This window comes from Phaethon aethereus (genome assembly GCF_964289735.1).
Source record: "Phaethon aethereus genome assembly, chromosome: 4".
Taxonomy (NCBI): domain Eukaryota; kingdom Metazoa; phylum Chordata; class Aves; order Phaethontiformes; family Phaethontidae; genus Phaethon; species Phaethon aethereus.
Genome location: NC_138578.1, coordinates 1758796 through 1781582, shown reverse-complemented (window position 1 = coordinate 1781582; position 22787 = coordinate 1758796). Strand labels below are relative to the sequence as shown.

The 22787-nt window shown below is 48.1% G+C and overlaps 1 protein-coding gene across 1 annotated transcript in view; it reads right to left on the bottom strand.

Annotated features, from left to right (window-relative positions):
• The window catches only part of ADAMTS3 (ADAM metallopeptidase with thrombospondin type 1 motif 3), a gene marked incomplete at its 5' end in the record, with an annotated part of 126031 nt that overhangs the window by 11893 nt on the left and 91351 nt on the right, over window positions 1-22787 (bottom strand). Inside the window, 10 exons of the mRNA XM_081999422.1 lie at window positions 2273-2396; window positions 2943-3076; window positions 4234-4409; window positions 4966-5111; window positions 6169-6282; window positions 6786-6918; window positions 8410-8553; window positions 9506-9611; window positions 10827-10983; window positions 12170-12253. Coding sequence (XP_081855548.1) covers window positions 2273-2396; window positions 2943-3076; window positions 4234-4409; window positions 4966-5111; window positions 6169-6282; window positions 6786-6918; window positions 8410-8553; window positions 9506-9611; window positions 10827-10983; window positions 12170-12253 — 1318 coding nt within the window. The remainder of the gene's footprint in view (window positions 1-2272; window positions 2397-2942; window positions 3077-4233; window positions 4410-4965; window positions 5112-6168; window positions 6283-6785; window positions 6919-8409; window positions 8554-9505; window positions 9612-10826; window positions 10984-12169; window positions 12254-22787) is intronic.

The following is a 22787-nucleotide window of genomic DNA, read 5'->3' as shown; positions in this document are numbered from 1 at the left end:
CAGCCAGATGGTCTTTACAAGTGTAAAGTATAAGTTATGTTATGTGTTCAAATGCGTTTAACGCACAATGAGACACATCTAGCAAATTCTAATAGTCAATGAAAGTCACACCAGTGAAAATTCAGGTAGGTGATTTTAAGTTGGATACTTGCAGATTTCATTTTCCAGAAACTTGAACTCTTTTTGGCACCTCTTGCTTAAATGTTTTCCTGTTGGAAGAGGTCAATTAGTCTTTTTAATGACTAGATGGCCAAAGTTACTGTAAAACAATAAACATTTCATCAACACTTCTATCACTTTCATAAACATTTGCCACCACCTGGCTGATGAACAGCGGTCCTCCCTGAGCTACCTCCTAGCCCTGCCTGTCGCTGCGAATCGCCGTGCTTCCCAGACGCCGAAAATACGGTGCCGACGTCCACTCGCAGGCCGTCACCCCGCCAGACCGTGCCGTGGTTCTCCGTGGCCCACGGGCAGAAACGCTGAGCCAGAACGCGGTGGGGTCAGTAGCGTATTTCGGCCTCTCGTTTGCCCTGGTCGTCTCCCAGGGAGTAAGCCAAACCACAGGCGCAGGCAGGACGTGGCCTGCGAGCGAGGAGCTGCAAACCATTGTTACAGCCAACAGAAACCAGACTCGTTAGAGAAAGCTCTCACTGGACTGCATCCAAAGCTGTGACACGAATATCCTCTCTGCCCCCCAAATTCCAATCATTTTCTTAGCGAAAAAGTCAGAAATGCTCTTAGAAGGCCAAGCACTTACTTCTGCTGATTACTTTTTTTTTTTTTAAAAAAGAAAAGCGCAGTGGCTGCCAGCTCCAGAAACACACAGGCTTATAAATGAGGTTCGAGTTATAGTCCTAAGTCCGTTACTCCCAAAGTTTGAACGATTCTTGCGTTATTCTGTGGCCAATCCATCAGCCTCCAGGGAACCACCCCTTTCCGAAAGGCTCTCTACTGTAACTTGATAATTACAATCATGAAACTTTTCCAGCTGGTTTGTAAGAATTAGTAAGTATTTTCAGCGGAATATTTTATGTGTTTTGTTTACAGTCGCACATTAACTTATTTTTGTCCAAGTTTAGCTTGTCTGCTCCGTGTCCAAATTTCAATATTAACGCTGCAGTAAAGCTTGCTTCACGGCAGCAATTACCACCCTCTAAACTTGTTAATGCAGATATTCACATTATCTGTCCCTTAGCCCTTCTCTGCTCTGTCTTAAAACACTTAGTTCTGTCAGACGCATGTTCCTGAAATAACCGCTCCCGGTCATACACATTGCCCTGAGTAGCTTCCCCAGACTGGGGAAAAAAGAAGAAAAAGGCAATACAGGAAAGCCTTAAAATGCCAGAGGCACAGCAAAACGTACAAGGTAGCAATGCCCTGGCTTAACAAATACCTGACGAAACAGAAATTTCTGAAGGAGTCCAAGGAGATCTGGAACTATTATCGATACGAAACGTGTTGCAAAATACCCCAGAGTGCAGTCGGAAAATTTTAACCAGGTCGTTCTTAGTTCTGAGCTAGCAGAATGCTACCACATGTCCCACTCGATCTCCCTCGCACAACTTAAAGGGCATGAGAAATGAGGATTCCTGCCACAACGTTCTTAGATTTGGTTCAGAATTCGGCCGAATTTATTTTTAATCTGTTTATTTGACTGGAGGACTGTAATTTGTGAGAAAGCTTCACAAAAACCCTGTTTGACATGACGACCCGCATGCTCATTTCACATGTAGAGAAATGAGACTGCATTTAAAACTCTCGAGTTTAGGTCTGAGAGGAAAAACTTGGGAAAAGCTTACTCTTGAATGGGAATAAAAACCTGTTTCCTTTGGCCCTCCTACAGATAGAGGCACGCTACCCTTACTGTCAGGCTAAGTAGCTCGATTTCTTCGGCGTTGCGCTGGGAGAAGAACAGCTCGTTTCTGTTCAGCAAAACGCAGCGTATCCCCGCTTATCACGACCGTTGTCTGGGCGTCAGCGTTTACAAAGAAGAACTAAAGACGCTCCGCGTGGCGACTACTTCTCAACATACTTGACCGATCAAGCTTTCTTCTAGCAGGTCCTTCAAAGGACAGAAATTGTACGTGGTTTTAAAGGTGTCATTCCTTTACCAGGGACTAAACTATTTTTGCACGTGGGCTTACACAACTTGTGTTTTGCTACCTTAAAGCAGGCTGCACTTCTGACCGGTCTGCAAAAGCAGTAAGCGTGACAGAAACACCAGAGACACCAGGAACTATATCCAGCTGCATGAAAATGCTACTCCTACCAAGTTTTTTGGGAGTGCGGGTAAAGGTTCCCTTCACAGTTCGGCAATGGGAGTTATCCCCGCCGCAGACGCCACACTTATCTTCAACCTTATTGGAGCCAATTTCCTTGTCACAACCCACTTTCTGCAGAAGGAAGAGGAAAAAAAAAAAAAGAAAAAAAAAAAAAAGAGAGAAGGTTTTGTCACTGGTTGTCAGTTTACGGTGGGAAAAGCCATCACAAAATTAATGTGTAGAGGAAGTTACCACCCAACACTAATCTGTTTTATTTCAACACAAATTACTTGCAAATCTGCTGCTGGATAATGGTTTTCATGTGAAAAATCGGAAGCGATTCTTGCTTTATATTCACTCTACTTCAAGACTAAAGCAAGATGGGGAAGACAGAAAACACTTTTCAGATTTAAAACTAAGTGCAAAGAAGGCGAATCAAAGGATCAGTTGAAGAGAAGCGGAGTGTTTCCACGGAACAGGTCTGTGCCGTTGCCCTGATTTAATTTAAATCTCAAGGAATTTTGAGGAATATGATGCTGCGCATTATTTCGTTTAGAGACACCCGGAAAGCCTCGCTCTGCCCTCTTGACCGAGTTGTTCGGATTGATTCTGACCAGAGCTGGTCAGTAACGCAGCGCAGCTCAAACGCAGCGACGACCTCGGGAAGCTGTCACTCACCACGCACTCGCCACGAACACAAATGCTGTAGGGGTCTTTATAGGAACAGCGAGTCCCGTCGTGTGCCAGCTGTTTCATGTAAGCAACGTCCCCCGTTTCTTTGGATTGGCAGTACAGGTGACATCTCTTATTAGCTGTGTAGTGAGGGAAGAGAAGAACGGCATAAATTAAGAGCAATCCAGATGCGCTTCGGAAAAATATCCCACTAGAGGGGTGAAGAGAATACGACAGAGAGAAAGGACCTTAAACAGCGGTGGGGGAAAAAAGCAAATAATGTGCTTTTCTGGGAATTATGGGCCTATCCCTCTGAGATACGCTCACAGAAATGGGTTCCCTGCTAAGGAGGCTCCTAGGACTGGGTTCTCCGCTGTTCTGAAAGCAGCTGTCACCCCGATCCCACTGGAAACAGGGCTGAGCTTACAACACCACAGGGGTACAGAAAAATGAGTCTGCGAGAAGACGGTGCTAAAGCACAGAGGATTTGCACCTCTAACTCCCTTGACCCTTTTTTGAGAATACCAGCTGGACACGTATTTCCCGGCTTATGTCTGAACCAAACCCCTGAGCCGTCCGTGTAAAGGCTGTCTCAGGAGACAGCCGAGGAGAGAACGCCAGCACCTCCGCAACACCTCTCGGTGAACTGGGGGTCTGTCTCCGTGCTTGAGGCTGCCCCTGTCACTGAAGGTAATTACTGGGTTAGATTGACGTCAATAGCCAAGACTGACAGAACCAGGCCGAGGCGGACGGATCTGTAAGAGTGGGAAAATACTAAGGAGGACTTCTCAGGCAGTGCCTTTAGAAAAACACCGCGAATACTTTCAGCAGCCGCGATCGAACGCCGGCTCTTTGCCCTCAGGCAGAGGAACAGCGGTATGGGAGAGAGGGCAGGAAGAGCTTTTCACGACCCAGCCAGCAGCGTTCCACGCTTTGCCCCACCAGAATAGAGCCGGAGCTCGACGGCGCAGTGCATTACAAGCCACGAGCACCCACCAACTCCTCCGGCAGGAGCTGAGAGCCTCAAGCCTCCTGCTACTCCGCGTCCTCACGAGGAGGAGGATGGCAGTCAGGGGAAGCCAGCTGGCCGAGGGCTGGCGAAATGACCACTGTCTCGCACAGCACCTTTTCGTCCCTTCTGGGGCCATCCTTTTTTCCTGCTTTTTTAGTCTCACCTCCGCTCGCTCACACACCCATTATTTCTGGTCTCTGCACGGCTGACGAACAAGACTCCCCCCCGCCAGGCTCTGGGAGGTTCCAGGACTGACTCGTAACAACGGCCAAGAGCGGAACTTACAGTCAGGATGTTCATACGGCAGCCAGTGGTGCTTGCTGTTCTGATACTCAAAGTGGGAATTGCGTTGCTGGCACTGCTGCGCTCTGAAGTCCTCAAAGTGCTTCGGACACTCCTCTGTGTTGCAAAGCTGAAACTCAAAATTGACACCAGCACAGTCTTCACCTCCATTAACGGGCCTGTGAAGAGAAAACATCCAAGAGATTCTAAAGCCCTCTGGACATTCCATTTGGGGATTTTTCTTCTGCCTTAGGCGAAATTGCTATTTGCAGAGACGATTTTGCAAAAAAGGCGCGTGAAGTGACAGAAAGGGAACAGAGCAGTTACACCGCGCAGATACAGGCGTGCAGTATAACCTGCGTGCTAGCCCGGGCATCCCCGAGGCACGGGCTGAAACCCAGAAGTAACACATGTGCACACATCTGCCGCCAACAATCCATTTACAATTAGAGGTTATCGGAGTTTATCCTGCGGCTTGCTGAGCTCGCACACCATGTCCTCATCACTCTCACACACATCAGCTAAATCCCTGGGACGATCTTCTGCAGGCTTTCCTCTGGAAATCTCTCGGATTCTCCACAAATGATCCTGGCGCCCTGCAAAAATCCCTATTTCAAGTGGCTTGAACAGAACGTTGAGTTTTGTCTGACTCCATCCAAAACATAAACGCCATTTAAACTGACACCTGTAACGCCTCCCAGTTGACTGGAACTACCACCTAGCCAGAAGACCTACATTGGATTGTTGCACTGGCGTGTTCGAAAGCGCACTCCGGTTCCACAGGTCCGTGAGCAGGAGCCAAATTTTGTCCAGGGTCCCCAGTTGCCATCCTGCTTCAGCTGGTTAGCGTTCTTCCACATGCAGTGACCTTTATAGCACCACTGAGAGAAACCAGGCAAGGCGAACAGATGAGGACAGAAGCAAAACCCGACCCAAACGTATAATCGCAGAAAAATTAAAAGCACACAGAGGTGAGCTCAAGGGCTGAGAAGGGACATCTCGGAGAACGGGCAGCAAGCGAAGCCTTTCCTGGGACAAAGGGGTGAGGGTCTACGTCCTCTGGTCCCGGGAGCACCCGATGCCCTCCCTGAAGGCGGTCTGCTCCGTGAATGCGCAGGCAGCGCCGCCAACCCTGGACCCTTCCATGGGCAGACGTGTGAAGCTCAACACGTTCCACCCTCCTCTTCGCTTAATTTAAGTCTCCGTTTCATTTGAGTCTTAGTCGCTACCACCTTTTCGAAGGAATTTCAACGTTCTGAATATTAGCAGCATAAACTTTTTGCCGAGGATTAGGGTGGATTTTTGGGTTTTTTTCCCTCATACTGGCCAAATATCACACTTATGCAAATAGGCTGGAACAGAGGGCTAGTCACTGGGCAGGATGCTGTTTTGTTGCTGGCTAGGGCATACTCAGATGGTATAAGTGGCTCTCCTGTATCTCAAAATACATGGAATTTGCTAAACAAACATTTATTTGAGTATAATTTTATAATCAAAAAATAATTAGTAGCAGGACACCCACTAATGGGGATATTAAAAGGGAAAAATAAAGAGCTAATCCTAAGCTTACACAAACATTTAGCCACAGGATGTCTGGACCACAAGCACTAAGAAGCGGTCCTAACAGTAACGGCTTTATCTGCTACCATGGATTCCTAAAGACACTTTATGGACACTGTGCGGATGAGACAAGAATCCAAAAAATGTAACAAAAAGGCCACCTCAACTGGGGTTTCTGTGTCCAAAATTTACTACGACAAACCTTGTACGGTTCACAGAATATCACTGTGGAAAAGCACAGCTCTCTCTTTTCCCTCCCTCTGGCTCCACCCAGGGGACACCGGGCAATTCCCCGTTCTCCTCTGTGCCCTTCAACCCAAATGAATGCAACCGTTGTTTTTATTTTCTGTACATACACAGCAAAAACACAATACTCACTTTTCCAGGGGCACATTCTGTCCCATCGAGTGGAGGTCCTTTCTTAGTCTTGCAGAAATACGGGTTATCTGGATGGCTGCACCACAACTGCTTGCACGGGTCAAAGGTTCGGAACTGAAATGCAGAACATTTATGAGATGAAACTCAACATTAGATTACTAATACTTTTCAGATAAGGATTCAACCCATCCAGTCAATTCATCTCACACACACACGGCTACCAAGAAGTACAAGTATCTTTAGACGGAAAAGGCAAAAGCATCTTCAGCAAGAGAAGGGCAGTGCTTATTCCCTGCATCCCCTAGTCCTGAGCTGGTGAGAAGAGGAAAGGAGGAGACACCAAAAGTGGGAGGAAAATTAGGTTTTTTTCCTTTCTTCCTTGGGATCACCACCACAAGTCTGCGTCATGTGGACCGGACCGTGCTGCCATCCACATGACCAGTAGTCCAAATGACTCAGATGACTGGGCTTCACCCATAAATATCTCCCTCCTCTTTATAGACCTGTTTGGCTGCTCTTCAATGATCAGAAAATGCGTGCATTGCAGCTCTTTAATAAGGCCAGACACCAACTTGCTGAATGAATGTTTATCTTTGTGACGACCGCCTTGGACATACCGCTGTGCACATTTTATAGCCAACGCCAAAATCAAAGCGGCACTGTTCGTCCATGGAGTAATTGATGCCTGGCAGCTCAGGAAGCTTGGGCCAATCATGTTCGAAAGGGTCATCAAGAAGACAGTCGTAAGAGCTGTGGAAAGACACGCAGAAAAAAAAAATCATGAGAAGGCATAGTGATTTTTTTTTTTTTTGATCAGCGAGATCCAAGTATTTACTCTTAGTAAGGCAATACTCCTTTTCTCCAAGCTGTTTTCTGTCCTGTTTACATAGTTTTTGTTCCCCAAAGCAGAGCACTCCCTTCCGTAGAAACATTGCCTGGTGCAACATGACTGAGCATGTAGGGAAGATCCTACAGCAAAATCCCGGCATCTACTGGAGCCTGTGGAGAGGCATCTCCAGCCCCTCCCTGCCCTAGTGATACATGTGAAATCTGCACGTTCCTGTCACCAGAGCTAGAAAACAAACACTGCTCCACGCTCAGTGCGCTTCGACCTGGAGTACGACTCCTAATACAAGGTCTAACACAAAGCCCGCTGTACTCACAGGGAGTCTTTCCACTGACTCTACGGAGCTTTGTAGTCTAGCTTAGACAGCAGTCTAAGAACAGGCCTTCTTGCCTGATATCTACTGTATTCACAGGGATGAAGCCCTGCCCATGCAAGGGGCAAGAATAAGGCTTGCTTCTTCCCTCATTCCTGTTTAACTCTGGTGTCTTAAAATAGCGATACTGGTAGGCTCCTCCTCCTCCACTCCAATACTTCACTTTGAGCTCTAAGGTCTCCATCAATTACTGTTTTTTGCTTTATGGTACGAATAGGGTTTCTACTGTAGGAGACGTGGGTCAACTCATGATGTTTTTACTCAGTTTTGACTGGCAAAACCAGCTATTTGCAATGGAAGCCCGAGTAACAACTGGACGAAGAGGTACATGCGTGGAGGTAGACTAGAGCCAGGAGGGTAGAGGTCCTTTTCTCCCTAGTTCAGACACGCGCACGCATGCCGCCTTCTCTCTTCCACTGCTTTTGCTAGTTCCTTGTCTGAGTGGAGGGCTTCACCCTGCCCGTTTCACAGCGTAGCTCCTAGGGAAAGCACAAACCTAGGGAAAAGGCCAGCTACCTGACACACAGCCTGCCAGAGACACTCCTGCGGCGAGGAGGCGACGGGCGTCGAGTACAGCCCTCAGCGAGGAAGCAGCGCTCCTGGTTTACAGCTTTTCTAATAGGGGTTTGGAGGGGGCGGAGGGGAAGAGCATGGCAAAGAAGTGATCAGAAAACCGTTCCACCGGAGGAGACCGGACACGGAGAGAGCGGTGTCTCGCTGCTGCGGCGCTGAAGCCCGGAGCAGCCTCCTGGAGCCCCTCTGGAGGCTGAGCCCCTCTTTGGAAGCAGAGGACCCCATTCCTCAGGGCCTCTGAGGCCCCGGTACCGCGCTGTTTATAAAAAAGGGCTTCCACAGTCAAGGCTCCCGTTTACGACACTTGTGCCCGCGCCGGCGCGCTGGGGCTGCCTCTCCTCTCCGCTGCCTAGCGGAGGGCAGGACACCGGCCCCACATCCCAGGAACTGCCAGGACTTCGGTTTCCTTCAGTCACACAACTACTGCCGAGAGCCGACGCGTCCTTACTGTATGTATCTCTTGAGCTCCTGGCCGCTGCACCTGGACCAGTGGTATCGATGAAAGGCAGCCTGCACCAAGGGAGCCATAACACTCCCCATTGCTGTCTCATCCCCGCATCTGTTCCCTTGCCCGTCGTGCTCCATTCCCAGCCTGTAACAAAGAATCGGCATCAGAGCCCAGGCGGTTTCCTGGTAAAACAACCGTAAAGAAAACAGTTTCTCACGCACGTGTAATCATGCAAAATGAAACTGGTCTTTGCATTCTACAAATGGCCTTGCATTTCAGACTTCCTTGACGCCAAAACATAAGGACTCTCAGAGTGCTCTTTCATTTATACTTTGTTTTATTTGTTAACACCAGGAATGAACTAATTAGATGATGACGACTTCTTATGCTTTGGATAAAGGCAAACAACAATTCTGCTCACGAGGGAGCACTTCATTCAGACTTTGAACTGTTCATGTTTGTATAGTCATTTACCAAAAGCACTTATTTTTCAAACACAAGGCTAAGAGAGTTATCGTGCTGCACCTCCCAAGAGCTAACGTGGTTAGCACGTTACATCTCCGAGCGTGCACCTGCTACAGCTTAATATGCAAGTGACCTGGTCATCTCCAGCCGGGCTAAGTTCCTCCCGGTGAGCTGAACAAGTAGCCTGCGCTACTGAAGGAAGACAAAAATCAGATCCTCAGTGCTTGACATCAATTCATCCAGACAGCGAACAGAGAGCTTTACTTAATTGGTTACTCCCAACCTCACGTTTTATCACTTTTGAAGAGGTGCCAAATCTAACAAGTCAGCACTCTAGTCAATGAGAAGATGAAGTGAAGGATGCTTGACAAGCTACTGTCTCCACTGCCTGGCCTTCCAGGTTTCTTACTGACCTCTTCCTCACCCTAGAGAAAACAAGTACCCCCTCTCCCTTCCCCTTCCTTTCTTCCCCCACTTTTCTCTTCATTGCTTAAACCACTGATGCACTCCAAGGGGATGGAAATAAAATTAGGATAGCTTTCATAAAGCCATTAAAATCAAAGCACTCGAAGCAAGCGGGAGATGCAGCACCGTATTTTGTTGGTAATCTAATTGTAAAAGTTAGACTTACACGTGACCGGTTTCATGGGCAACAACAAAAGCTGATGAAAACCCATCCTCATGGTTGAGAGTACAGCTTCGGACCGGGTGACACATGCCAGTAACAGGAGCATATCCTATTGAGAGAAGTCATGTCTGATTCTTTTACCCATTACATTTATTTTAAATGAGACCCCCAGTAAGCTTACTACCTGAAGAGAACCTAGGATTATTTTCTTTGCATTGTCAGTTTTTTCTCTGTCTTTGCAATTGCTGTCAGAGTAAATGGCTCTGAGGTACTGGTATTGATTCCATAGACATCTGTATTACTTTAGCCACTTACATTTTTATCACCAAAAATGCACAAGATTCCTCTTGCATGAAAAGGTAGAGCTACAGGCTGGGATTTTTTGCATGTGTTCATGTAAGTACCTTCACCTACGTACTGCCTGGTGCCTATTGCACGCCTTTTCCTCAGTAAAAGCTAAAGTCTCTCTGACGACGGGGAAGTCTGCCTAACATCTCATCCTAACCAGCTTCACTCCGGGCATGCCAGCCCAGACCTGCAGGAGAGCTCAGACCCTTCTCTTCCCCTGCAAGGTGAAGGGAGCATGGAGGTGCTGAACGCCAATCTCTAAGACATCTCCATCTGGACAGCCAAAAACACGGTCTCACCCAGACTCTGCTTTATCTGCACAGACATAAATCACACTTCGTGAATTCCCTTCCCATTCCCGTGAGTTCCTTGAGCCGTGAAGACTAGTGCACTAGTGCAGGTATGAAAGTAGCTGGTACGCTACCTATAAAAAGAGATCTACAGCGAACGATGCAGTAAGACAAAAGCGACGTTGAATGCAAAGCGCATTGACCGTCCCTAGTGATCCCTGCACGCACACGCACGCAAACACCTGGTGTTTGAAGAAAGGAAAGAGCTATTTGCTTACATCTCTTAAGTAAGAAACTTAATCTGCTACAGCTAGATATAAATGGCAAGGAGCACCATGGCGGGGTCTACTGGCCTTGTAGAAAGTATGCCAAATGAACGGGAGGAAGTACCTTCTCTCCGTGACAGAGAAATGAGTACATGCTCAGGCTGCCCATGTGGGCCTTCTCCAAAGCCAGAACAGGGAACTAGAAGTTATGACGAGTGTACATGCGTTCCCCGACAGGACCAGGTTTCAATACATCTTTAAAACCGAACACTCCTGTAAGTATTTGCTGAATAAAGGCCAACGTTGCTTATTGTCTCAGTTTCACGTAACAATGCAATTTTCAAATTTTCCTCTTTTCTGGCGGACGCTAACCAAGAAACACCAAATCCAGACAGTTTTGCTCCAGATGAGCTGCATTACCTTGCATACCAGCAGGCCCAAAATCTTGCCTGGTTAAGAAGATGGCATGATCGTGGTGCTCAGAGTGATTGGGGTCTGACTTCTGCTGCTGATACGCCCAGCGGCAAACGTTCTCCAAGCTTCTCGAGGGATTCCCCCTTTCAATCAAGCTAATGGACTGAAAGAACAACACATTAGACCCAGGAGCTCCTCAAGGTAGGAAATTCAGACAAGTTTTGGTTTTCTTGGAGCACCAACCAGGTCCCCACTTCTCTATTCCTAACACCCTATCAGTCCAAGTCATGACAGCCTTCTTTCCTAGGAGAAAGGAAAACGTGTCTCGTAACAGCAACCATGCAGGCGTAATAGTACGTCTTTAGGGTTTTCTTTTTTGAAGACAGTTTAATGTGCGTTCGCATCATCGATGAAAATAACTGCCCTCCTGTGTACAGCCTGTAATGTGCAGGAGGAACATGCAACTTGATGTCAGGATTGAGTAAGGACATTTTTACTTCTTTTCTTGGAGCTTGCTTACATTCTGGGCTGCCAGACAACAACATGACTCAGTTGAGATGAACGAGCATGTAGTGACACACACAGCCTGTGCGGAGGAAGTGGATAATATAAACACACAGGACAATGCCTCAACTGGTGCAAAAACACTGCAGTGCCGGTAAATGTGCACTGGCGAACACAGATTACACATCTGGTTCTGTGAGACTTCTGCTACAGTGTGGGCCTACAAGCTCAGTAAAGTTAATTACAAGACAAACGTCAAACTGGCCTTTTGACTTGCCCAAACACAACGTCTGAGTTAAATGGAACAGATATGATCTTTACCAACCCCTGAACAGCATTACTGCTTCCCTCTTACCCTGAACAATTTAACAAGCATTTGTTTCAGAACTCTCTGAGTGTACTTCACCGTCAAAATCAACTGTCCAGGGTACAAAGCGGAGGAGGGGGCCGTGACCCAGTAACAGGGGTGTACACAAAATGAGAAAAGCAGATAGTTACACTAGCAGACTGCTTGGCGGGGGTGCACCAGCAAGCTGTGTTGGTCAACCAAGACAACTGCTTCTACTTAAACCGATTGAATTCTCGGAGGACTCAACAAGGGCAAGAATTCAGGCTGCAAGCCTGAGCAGGCTGAGCCAGTCCTGCCCCTTTGTCACAAAAGCAACACCCGTGGTCAGCCCCAGGGATGAGGGGACAAGCACATTTGGCACATGCCAAGCAGGGAAAGCGGTTCTCTGGAACTCGCTCTTCAGCAGACTTGTGTTTCCTCAACCCTTCAGGTGATTCACGTGGGCTATAATTACAAAGAAGATGAAGGCGGAGAAGTGGTTCGGAGGCTTGCTTACCTTCGCATACCCCAACATGATCATTCGGACCAGCACAACGTTTATGTGAACACCCAGGGACTCATCGTGGTAAATCTCATTCACCTGAGAGAAAAAAAAAAAAGGAAAAATTAAAAAGGGGACTTCCGAGGCCACGTGTTTGTTATTTCAAGTGCTTATAGCCCTACAGTCTTCTCAGAAGAGGATTCAGGTCGCAAATCATTTCCATGCCGTGAGAAATGCAGACTACACTATCCAGCGTCACATAACCCCTCACACAGAACTTTCTGAAGCACGTGTCAAGACTCCTCTCAAGTTCAGCGGCCCTTGGATCAGGGCCAATAGAAAAGGTGATTGGGGAAAAAAAAAAAAAGACCTCAAGTTCAAACCCTGCAGATAACTTCTCTGAACGTTTAATTTTGCTCATTTGATAAACATAATGAGGGAAATGAGGTTATTCCCGAAAACAAGGTAGAACTGTGTGTCCAAGTTCACTGAGGGATTTAAAAACAGGTACGAGTTTGCTTTAACAACAGATGAACCCACCACCATCCAGCCCACGTGGCCCCCTCTGCCACACCATCGGGCTGCTCTAACTGCGGCTGAATTCCAGACTCTGTTCCTATTTAGTTCATCAACCGTTTGTCTCGCTTCAATCAGCTTAAACACATGGGCCGAATATTTTAGTGGGGAGAGCGAGCGAGCATAGTTCTGTTCGTTTTGCAAAAGATTCTGCTGCCAGTAGCTCTCGCTCAAGGAAATGTGCCGTTAACTTCAGCATAGGTTCGTCCTCGGAAAATACTTGAGGACTTGACTTAAAGCCATTTTTACATTCTGCAGCTTTAGGCTGGGCAGGCAGAATATTTAGACAATGACACCAACGACAAGGCTCCATTCCTGCACGCTTGCAGGCACACGTTTAGCTTTCAAGATGTGAATAGTACTCTTGATTCTAAATCGATCTTTAGATTAACGGGCAAAGTGTTTTCAAATCCCCAAAATGCTTTGGAAATTTTAATCTGAAAGTTTTCAAGTCAACAGCATTGCCAGGCACATAAAGGCTCTAGTACACCTTACAGGGCAACGATACCTCCAAATATACTTGATTTCTGCAAGTCGACGCGTTCAATAAAAATATTCACCAGCTCCACGAAAGCATGTAGCATTTACACGACCTGGAAAGACTTACTCCACTAAAACACCCATCCGTAAGACAACCTCACGAGACCTCAAAAGTCTACTCCTCAAGGACTGCAGAGAACACAGAGGACAGAGCAAACAGGGAGTCCGCATAAACCAGTCCATGTCTTCGCACCAGATTAGGTCTGCAGAGGTCTCCAATGAGACGGCGACACATCATTTTAAGGCAAAACTTTGATTCAAGCGGTTTTAGTCCCATTTCCAAAGAAAATACAGATTCGATAAGTCACTCCCCCTAACAATTCTAACGCCTCAATAAATTTTGGCCCCCGTTTACCACGTTGGAGCAACACTTGCAAAACCATAAAGACCTCAAATAAATGAAGTATCCAGAAGTTTTGTGAAAATAAGCAGTTGATGAGAAGTAACAGTCTTACTGTTGCTCATGAGGAAGGAACGGGCGCATACCCTTCATCACATGCGGGAGCTCGGAGAAGACTCCCAGCACAAGAGCAGCTTACGTCCCATCAGAGTGCCCAGCCGCAAGACAGAAACCCAGAGGTAACGCCGCAGTTCCACTGCGCACTGAACAACTGAAATATTTCACGGCGGTTTTTGTTTTGAAGAATTTTTTTTTAGAAGCAACTAATACTGCTGCCCTACTTTTTAGAGATAAATTAGAATTATGTGGTCACTTTTGTACTAAAAAAGAGTATTTAGGGAAGTGAAGTTAAAAAAACAGAATTATGCAGATGGGTCAAAAATTGTTCTTCTTGAGGACCTTCCTTGTGCCTGGGAAGGTGAGAAATGTCCTGCCACCAGAGTATAAATTAGGAGGCTAAAACATCTGCAGATCATCAATGAAGTTACTCATCTCCCTAAAAACAAAATAAATATTATATTACGGGTAACTGGTAAAAAATAAATACCACTGCTCAAAGGCTGGTATATTTGAGCAGGATTTGGAGGTTGTTTTTTTTTTTTCAGTCAGGCTAAACAGAACTTCCCCTTTCCCCTCAGGGAACAAGGTCATTCTGAAGTTGTCCAGACTGTGGGACCTGGCACAATGATTTTAGCCCATGGTTTTTAAAAATGCAATCCCTTTTAGAGCCAGCTGAGAACAGACTGTCAGCAGGACGGTTTTACAAGGCACAAGCCCATAACTCAGACTGCCCGTCTTGTGAAGCAATTATTCCAAAGTTCAATTATTCACCTCGTATTTCCTCCCCATTAATTGCTATAGCGCTGCTCCCACAAAAAGTCTGTGTCAGAAAAAATGTTCACAATTTCGCTTGTGCCAAGAAACAACAAGCTTCCCAGGAGCGACTTTCCTAGAGACGAAAAGGATCCTGGCATTGACCTAAAGATTCGAGTCTTCCTCAAGATTTCTCCGCAACACCGTTTTTTACCCTGTTCTCCATGGATTGCTTTGGAGCGCTCCACTGCAGGACTCCCATGAGGAGCAAGTTCGTATATGCTCTTGTCACCGAAACACAGGGAATTTTGGAAACCTGTAACCTCGCCGGAAGGACACAAATGTAAAAAAAGTGCTGAAAACGTCAGTGTCGGCTGCAGCACTTTCATGCTGCTGTAACTGCATCTACACTGCGGTTGTAACGGCCAAAGAAATTACATTCCAAGGTACTGGTGCAAAACGCTTCTATAAATCACACCCCAGCGAGCTTGATTTGTCTGATCTGGACTCGTGAAACCTATCACGCGTGGCCAGCTGGGCATACAGCCTGCGCCGCAGTATTTAAAAGCAAGAAAGGGTTAGACTGAATTCAACAGCAATACCCACACCCAGAAGTCCATCAGTACTCTGACAACCACCAGGCTCCACAGACAAAGCAGGATTTTGAATGGATTAAAAATTGTTCAAAGAGACAAAATAAGTGCAGCCGGCAAATGAACCGTAAGGCCGCGGTAAGGACCACCGGAAAGGGGAGACAGCCCCCAGCCAAGGGACTTCAGCGCTTCTGTGGAAATCCACCCGTCTTCACGCAGTACGAACGGCATGGGTGAACCCACGTTCCCAGAGTGACGTACTCGTAAGACGACAACGGCGAAACTGTGGGCAGCCTCTAGCCAGACCTCCTCCCTAAAGGAAAAGCGGCTGGATTCTCACCCGTCACAGAAATTGCTGCCTCTTGACCCACAGTCAACCACACATCCTTGTTATGTTGGATGGTTCCTCTAAGCACCTCTTGCAGTGTGAGCTCTTGCTAGTCGGCCTTTCAAACTCGGGACGAGCAGCGAGCTGCAGATGCAGGGCTGGTTTTGCGCAGGTACCGTGCGATTCCCTGTCAGGGTCGCCCACCAGCACCCGCCGACCCTACCTCCGTGGTGCCCAGGTAGGGGCTGCAGGCTAATCCAAGGCAATCTGCAGCTCTGCCAAGGGCTGGGGTCCCAGGTGACTTGGCAGGGGGTAAACCATGTGCCTAGCAAAGCCTAACCCATCACCACGGTCTCTCCAGACCAGTTCCAAGATCTGCCAGCAGACGTGGTCCCTTCTGGCTTTCGGCTGCAGGAGGACTAGGAGGGATGGCTGCTGCTGGGTCGAAGCACCAAGAGACACGGGAAAGCTGGACTCTGCCCTTGATTCTCTTTTATTACTGGCTGACCCACAGTGAGTTTGCTTTCCTGTTCTGTGTTTCAGGTCCTGCCTGTAGTGACCTCCTTTGATATTTTTTGATGAAAAGCCCTATATGAGAACAGTACTACCTTGATTACCAGCTCTTCATTTCCTTCTCTCAGAATCTATGGTGTCTTTGATCACTTTTTTGAAATTACTAAGATATCTCAACAGAAATAATTTTGGAGTAACTGAACTGACGGAGGAAGGTTACAGAAGTTTCTTTGCCGCCATGTCCCTTCCTCTGCTCGCTCATAGCAAGTTCCTCTCCGCTTACACCAAAGCCTTCGTTTGACTCCCCTTGGGTTCTGGGGACTGTGGAGCCTCCATGACCTTTGGCTTCTGCCTTGATGAACTACTTAAATTTCTCTCTCTGACTTGCACAGAGGAAAGTGCAGCTTCTTAATTCATATTCTCCAGTGAAGGAATGTTGAGTAATTCATAATTTAATGATTAACGTCATCAGCTGCTCTACTGTTGCCATCACTGGGAATGAAACAGCTTCGAAAAAAACAGTCAACTACTGCTCTACTGACCATCCATGGGTGTCAATCACTAGATTAAATGGCAAGGAGTGAGTCGTGCTCTTTTGGTGACAGCTTCACATGCCACCAGTCTCTACCAGAGGCTGAGGGAAATATTAGATTAAAATCAATGTAAAGTCATACATGGGAGAAACAAAGCATGATGACTGTACGCACTAGAAACGGCTCCCTAACGAGTAACCTCGACAGACAACAAGGTAAGCGATAAGCCTGACAAAATGAAGTGTCAAAAACCAGGGCTGTGAAGAAGGATGGCTTTGCAGGAGAAACAGCTGCCGGAGCCTCTTCAGTCTTGTGATGAAGAGAGGGGGCCTGGGCCATTCTCGAAGCCCCGCGATTCAGCTCCGCAGCGTAACCCACCAGCTGGGTGAGAGGCAAGAACGACGACTCCCAAACTCGTAAGAAAACGTCACCACCTGCACAGAATGGGCTATTGGCCCGTAAAGAGCATCGCCCAGTGCTCACGGCGGTGCTGGGATGCAAGGAGGTAACTTCCTTCTGAACTGTGCTACTCCAGCACGCCTGCTCACCACAGAAAGCTGGGCTGGGAGGGGGCACTTCAAAGGTTTCGAGGGAGGGAAGACACGCTGCGTCCTCCCGCTGCTCCTCTGCCAGCCCAGCACCCAGCCCGCAGCCCAGTCCAGCCAGCAGCGAGACTCCCGCGGCCTGCGGCCAGGTCTTCCGCTAGCGTCCCGGCTCTGCATCACAAGCCTCCGGGAAAGCCGCCGGGCAGGAACGGCGCTGAACCTGGGCTCTTCCGGCAGCCTTTTCATTAGGAGAATTTTTAAAAGCTCAGTACTCCTTCTCTCGCCGTCACCTCTCCCCGCATTTATTTTGCATCGTGTTTTCTTCTCGTTTCTGTTTCACCTGCGCCTTGCTTAGGAAGTGATGTTTAAGAAGACCACCACTGCTAAAATTTGGGCAGGAATGACTAGACTGTTACAAAAGCATTGCTTCTAGAAGAGGTAACCGTCTTTAATCTAGTGGACCTACAGCTCCGCCGGGAAGCGGTCTCTGGGCTCGCCCAGGCTCTGTATTGACATCTCCTCTCAGCAGATGGAGCCACGGATGTTTAAGAAAAGATCAAAACATTTTGGGACAGTGTATCAGCTCTGCTGTTTACAAAGTTAAATGTTTTTAAAACGAAAAAGACAATATTCTGAAATCATCTGTAATGAAGATTTGCTGCTGACGTTTCACAAGGTATGTGGTAAAAAGGAAAGGGCTCCCTGCAAGTACTGGATGGAGAATATTTTGTTACTCACACAAATAACAACTTTGCATCTCAAACTTTCTGGATTCAAAAGTTAACTTGCTTCCCCGTTTGCCAAAACTACGTTAACTCCTATTTCACATTCTTCAGCGACACGAATGACCCGCGCAGCTTAGCGCAGCCACAAGTCGCTGCTCAGGGGGAACTGGCTTTTCTTTCAGAAAACTCGTGCTGTTGGCAAGAACAGCGCGGCAGATCCGCGCGGAAAAAACGCGGCCGCCCGCCCGTCTACCTTAGGCATGCTGTAGTCGCTCACCAGCACCGGCTCTCGTTTCCACGTGGAACTGCACGGAAAAGAACCAGCGCTGACCTGATTCTTCTCCTTCATCTGAGGTAATAACAATCAGGGAAGCGATCGAGTTCGAGACCAGGAAAAGTCAAGAGATCTCTCAACTACGTAATGTGTTTGGGTCCTGCTACGTGCTTCTAGACAGAGGCAGGGTGAACGAAAAAATGAGAGCAGCTGGTGGAGAGATAAAGACCTGCAGGTGATGTGCGTGCACGGAGAGCCATGGCAGAATTTTTAGACGTATCTGGCGCTGTCTGTTTTTATTGACACTAATCGTAAAGCTCTCATTGACTTCAGCATGTTGACAACAAAAACTAAGCTTGTTATTTAGAAAGAAGGCGGTACCCACAAAACTGCAACGCTGAGTGGACAGTGATCTCCGAAAGAGGAATTCTGTCAAAAGCAACTTGCAATCTGAGAACGAATGATGCGTGGAAGTACCACTACCGGCTAATCTTGGTTTACCCTCAGCAAAAAAAAAAAAAAAGAAACAAAGATGTAAATACTGCCAAGTCCAAACCTGCTTAGAATCGCAGAATTGTTAAGGTTGGAAAAGACCTTTAAGATAATAAAGTCCAACACCACCATGCCCACTAAACCTTGTCCCCAAGTGCCACATCCACAGTTTTTTTGAACATTTCCAGTGATGGTGACTCCACCACCCCCCTGGGCAGCATAACCTCAGCATAACCTGATGTCCTCTGTGCATATCCTTCTGATCTCAGTCACTGTGATCCAGGGAAGCTTTGTCTTAAGCGCCACCCAGGGGAGTAACACGTGTCAGCTGCCTAATGCAGGAGACCTTTCATTTCAGATCTGACACCACAGTGAGGAAAACATCAAGCTTTTTTTAAGTAGCAACTGAAGAAAGCGTGCTAGCCACCTCTTACTCAAAGTGATCATTATGATGGTCTCACTGTTCTGTCTTTTGTTAGCAGAAAAACGAAATTCCTCTAAATGGAACGCAGCGCCTTCGGAAGCCTCTGTTTTTGTTAGAGGTTTCTCTTAAGTACCGCGGAGGAGAGGAACGCCGTGTTACGAGAGGCAACGTAACACAAAAGGAGAGCTAGCTGCAACGCACAAAAGCACTGACAGTGCCACGCTCCCATAAAACGTTGACCAAACAGCGGAGAAAACCCATTCTCCTCTTGCCAGAAGCGAGCCCGACACCAGTGTGGCAGACCACCACGCGATGGAGACGGCACCCGGCTCCCGAGAGACCCAGTGAGCCACTGAAGGGCTGCCCTGGCCCTGGGGCGTAACCGGTGTGGGGGAACAAACGGAGGGAGGTGGGGAGAGAAATGAGGGTAGGCTTCCTCGGCGCTACTTGCACCCCATTCCCCGCTCCTCCACCAGTTCTCACTCCACTTGCTGTCCCCGCTGTACTTCTGCAGCTTGTCCAAGGGACGCTCCGCTGGGGATGAGGAACGGTGCTAGCTAGGGCCATGGCAGGGTCCGGGAGGTGGAGGCTGTAACTCCCTGCGTGCTCCTGGTAAAGGTAAGATCTGAAAAATGTCGATTCCGTCACCTCAAGGAATTCAGCTGAAACCGCCCGGTAACGAACGGGCAGGCCACCGAGCTACCCGACACAACTCCAGGGGAGCGACGTTCTCTCCCACGGGTGATTTCACCCCTCAGCCCCTGTGGAAGGCAGGCTGCCAGTGACTCAGGCAAACTTCACCTAAAAGCTAGGGACCAGGCTGGACTTTCTTCCTTTGGACTAGGTGAGCCCATTTGGGCTTCTGACTTCCAGCGCTGACCCTTAACAGCTGTTTCAGACGCATCGCTGCTGCTGGCTTTTCCAGCCTGTTTCTTAAGCCAAGAGTACGTACAAATGTTAAGTATAGGGAAACATCTCAGGCATTTCTTTAGCTGAAACCGAACCTCCAGGCCCGGAGCTCCCAATGGCGTGGCAAGGGCATGCAGTGCTTGGTTCCCAGCGAGTTGGCTCTGGCACCGCACGCCGGATAGCTGTGTCAGCATGGCACTGTGCCCAGGATAATCAGTCCTGGCACAGGGTTGAATGAATGGGATTTAATACTGCTTTTTTTGCACTTGAGCAAAACAGCGTTGCTTACGATGCCCGTATATATTTGCTCTTTGGAAGCTGCTCTGGAGCTACCTTCCATAGGCTGCATGACGTGTGGCAAAACTGCCCTTAACTTCCCTGCTCAGGAAGGCAAGTCTCAGCGAGTTACCGTCAGGCTCGCAAATCCCGCCACAAATGGTCGTAACATCCGTCACAAATTCTTTCTCGTCTAGAGCCTCCCATTTTTAGGAAGAGGAAAAGATAAAAGTTTAGATACGTAATGTTCAGTTCTTGTCCCTTCACACCACTAGATCCAAACCTAAATCTGAGCCAAACTTCAGGTTGACGTCTGTCAGACAAATTGAGCTTTGCTGAACTGTGCCTGCTGATGTCGGCCGCGGACTCACAGAATCATTAAGCTTGGAAAAGACCTTTAAGATCATCAAGTCCAACCGTCAACCCAACACCCCCATGCCCACTAAACCATGTCCTCAAGTGCCACGTCCACACGTTTTTTGAACACTTCCAGCGACGGTGACTCCACCACCTCCCTGGGCAGCCTGTGCCAATGCTTGACCACCCTCGCAGTAAAGAACTTTTTCCTAATATCCAACCTAAACCTCCCCTGGTGCAACTTGAGGCCATTTCCTCTCGTCCTATCGCTAGTTACTTGGGAGAAGAGACCAACACCCACCTCAACACAACCCCCTTTCAGGGAGTTGTAGAGAGCCATAAGGTCTCCCCTCAGCCTCCTCTTCTCCAGACTGAACACCCCCAGCTCCCTCAGCCACTCCCCATCAGACTTGTTCTCCAGACCCTTCACCAGCTTTGTTGCCCTTCTCTGGACATGCTCCAGCAGAGCAACAGCTCTGCAACAGCTGCAGTCCCAGTGGCTGATGATCTTCTAGGAACAAGCAAAGACTTGCTCATGTGCTTTCAGATTCCCTCAAGCCTAAAAAAGAAGCTTCCGCTAACAACAAAGACACACAGTTAGCACATGTGCATTCATGGCCATGAATGTCATGCTGTGGATTCACTTGCGTCTCAGAGGTGATCCACAGAGCAGCCCAGGTTCAGCGGCTTGTTTCTCCTCAAAGGTCTTCACACCCAGCCTCCTACTACCCCACAGTCAAAGGCTTTCTGTGTGCGTCTCAGAGGAGGGGAGGAAGTTATGATGAAATGCTTTGGGCTCCAAAACCAAATGCACCGACATAACTCAACGCAAGAGCCCCTTTTCATCGAACCAAGGTTCTACCACATCCATTCCCTACTCCCCTGGCACCTGAAACACCTCGGTGACCTAAAACATACAAGCTCACAATTACAGCAACAGTAGGAAAGGCCTAAGACTGAACAAAGCTCCAGGTTGTAAACTGAGCAGATTAAATGCTGTTTTTCAATTACAGTGTGCGCGTCTGTCTGGACTTTCTTATTCCAGATTTGTAGCACAGTATAATTCTATGCAGAGTTGTTATAATTCTATACAGTTACGCTGGAAAAGATATCATTGGTTTAAATTCATATAGGGACTGGATTCCTCCCCGCCCCCCAAATTCTACGGATTAGATTTTTAAACTGCTGGTCCTCATTTTGGGAGCTGGAACAGGCGGGGCAGGTTTTCAAAGACGCTCAGTATGTTTGCGCACTTGGAAAACTGCAACGGGATTGTGACAGGCAAAAGCTGCGTGGTGCTGAGTTGGATTTTCTTAAAGAACGAACCTGGCTTTAAACATCTAAAAGGTAACGGGGGTCTTGCGACAGCAAAACCGTACTTGTGGGCGTACTTGGGTCCTGGCCCTGTGCTTGCCCCTCAATGTTTAGGGGTCCCCTCTGTACCTAAGCAGTATAGTTTTGGACGTACGTGGGATTTGTGTGGTTGGCAGCACAGTTCCTTAGGAAGGAAGAGCTTATTTAGCTGACTGAGGAGCTGGCAAAGGGAGCGGAGGGACCTTCTCTGAATACGGCAACTCCTTTTTAGTCTGAAACACAGGAGGCAACATTTTCAGCTTGAGGTCTCCGTACCCGAGTAGCCATGTGCGTGATGTGGCCGTCGCACCGCGTGCACTGAATGGCAGCGGTGTAAAAGCGTTCGGTGTGGGACACGTTACGATACGAGCCACGCGGACTGAAGCTTGGACCAAAGGCTGGAGGCACGGGCGCGAAATAACGCCTCAGTCGTTCTGGATGCCGCGCTGCCGTCATTTCTGCATCACGCACGAGGCCGAAGGCAGAGGCGTTGTCCCGGCAAGTCCTGTATATAACACTGAGTCTTGCTTTCCCACCCCTTCATGGCGTCACTGATCTCACCTCTTCCATTCACCCACTGGGAGCAGATTTTCCACTGGCCTGATGAGGTGTCAGGGGCTTGCTCCTGTCACCCCAGCAATCGCCAGTCACCCCTCACGTAATCCAGGCTTAAATGAACTAAGCGAGACAGCGAGCCTCAATTCATCTTTTTACGCGCCAGCGCCACGCGCAGCCTCACTGCCTGCCACTGCGGTCAAAACGGGATGAAGCTGTGACCAAGGGAAGGCATTATGAACAGAAAACGCGTAAGAAAAGAGTACCAGCACAGACACACGAACTAACCATAAAGCACGGACTGAGGGCCAGGTTCACCAAATGGTTACTCACGTTGGCTGTCCCTGCTGAGGTGGGATGCCGTGTACTACGGGGAGCTCAAACCAGGCTTCGGGGGTGAGGGGGAGAAGGTGTTTCTGACCCTTTG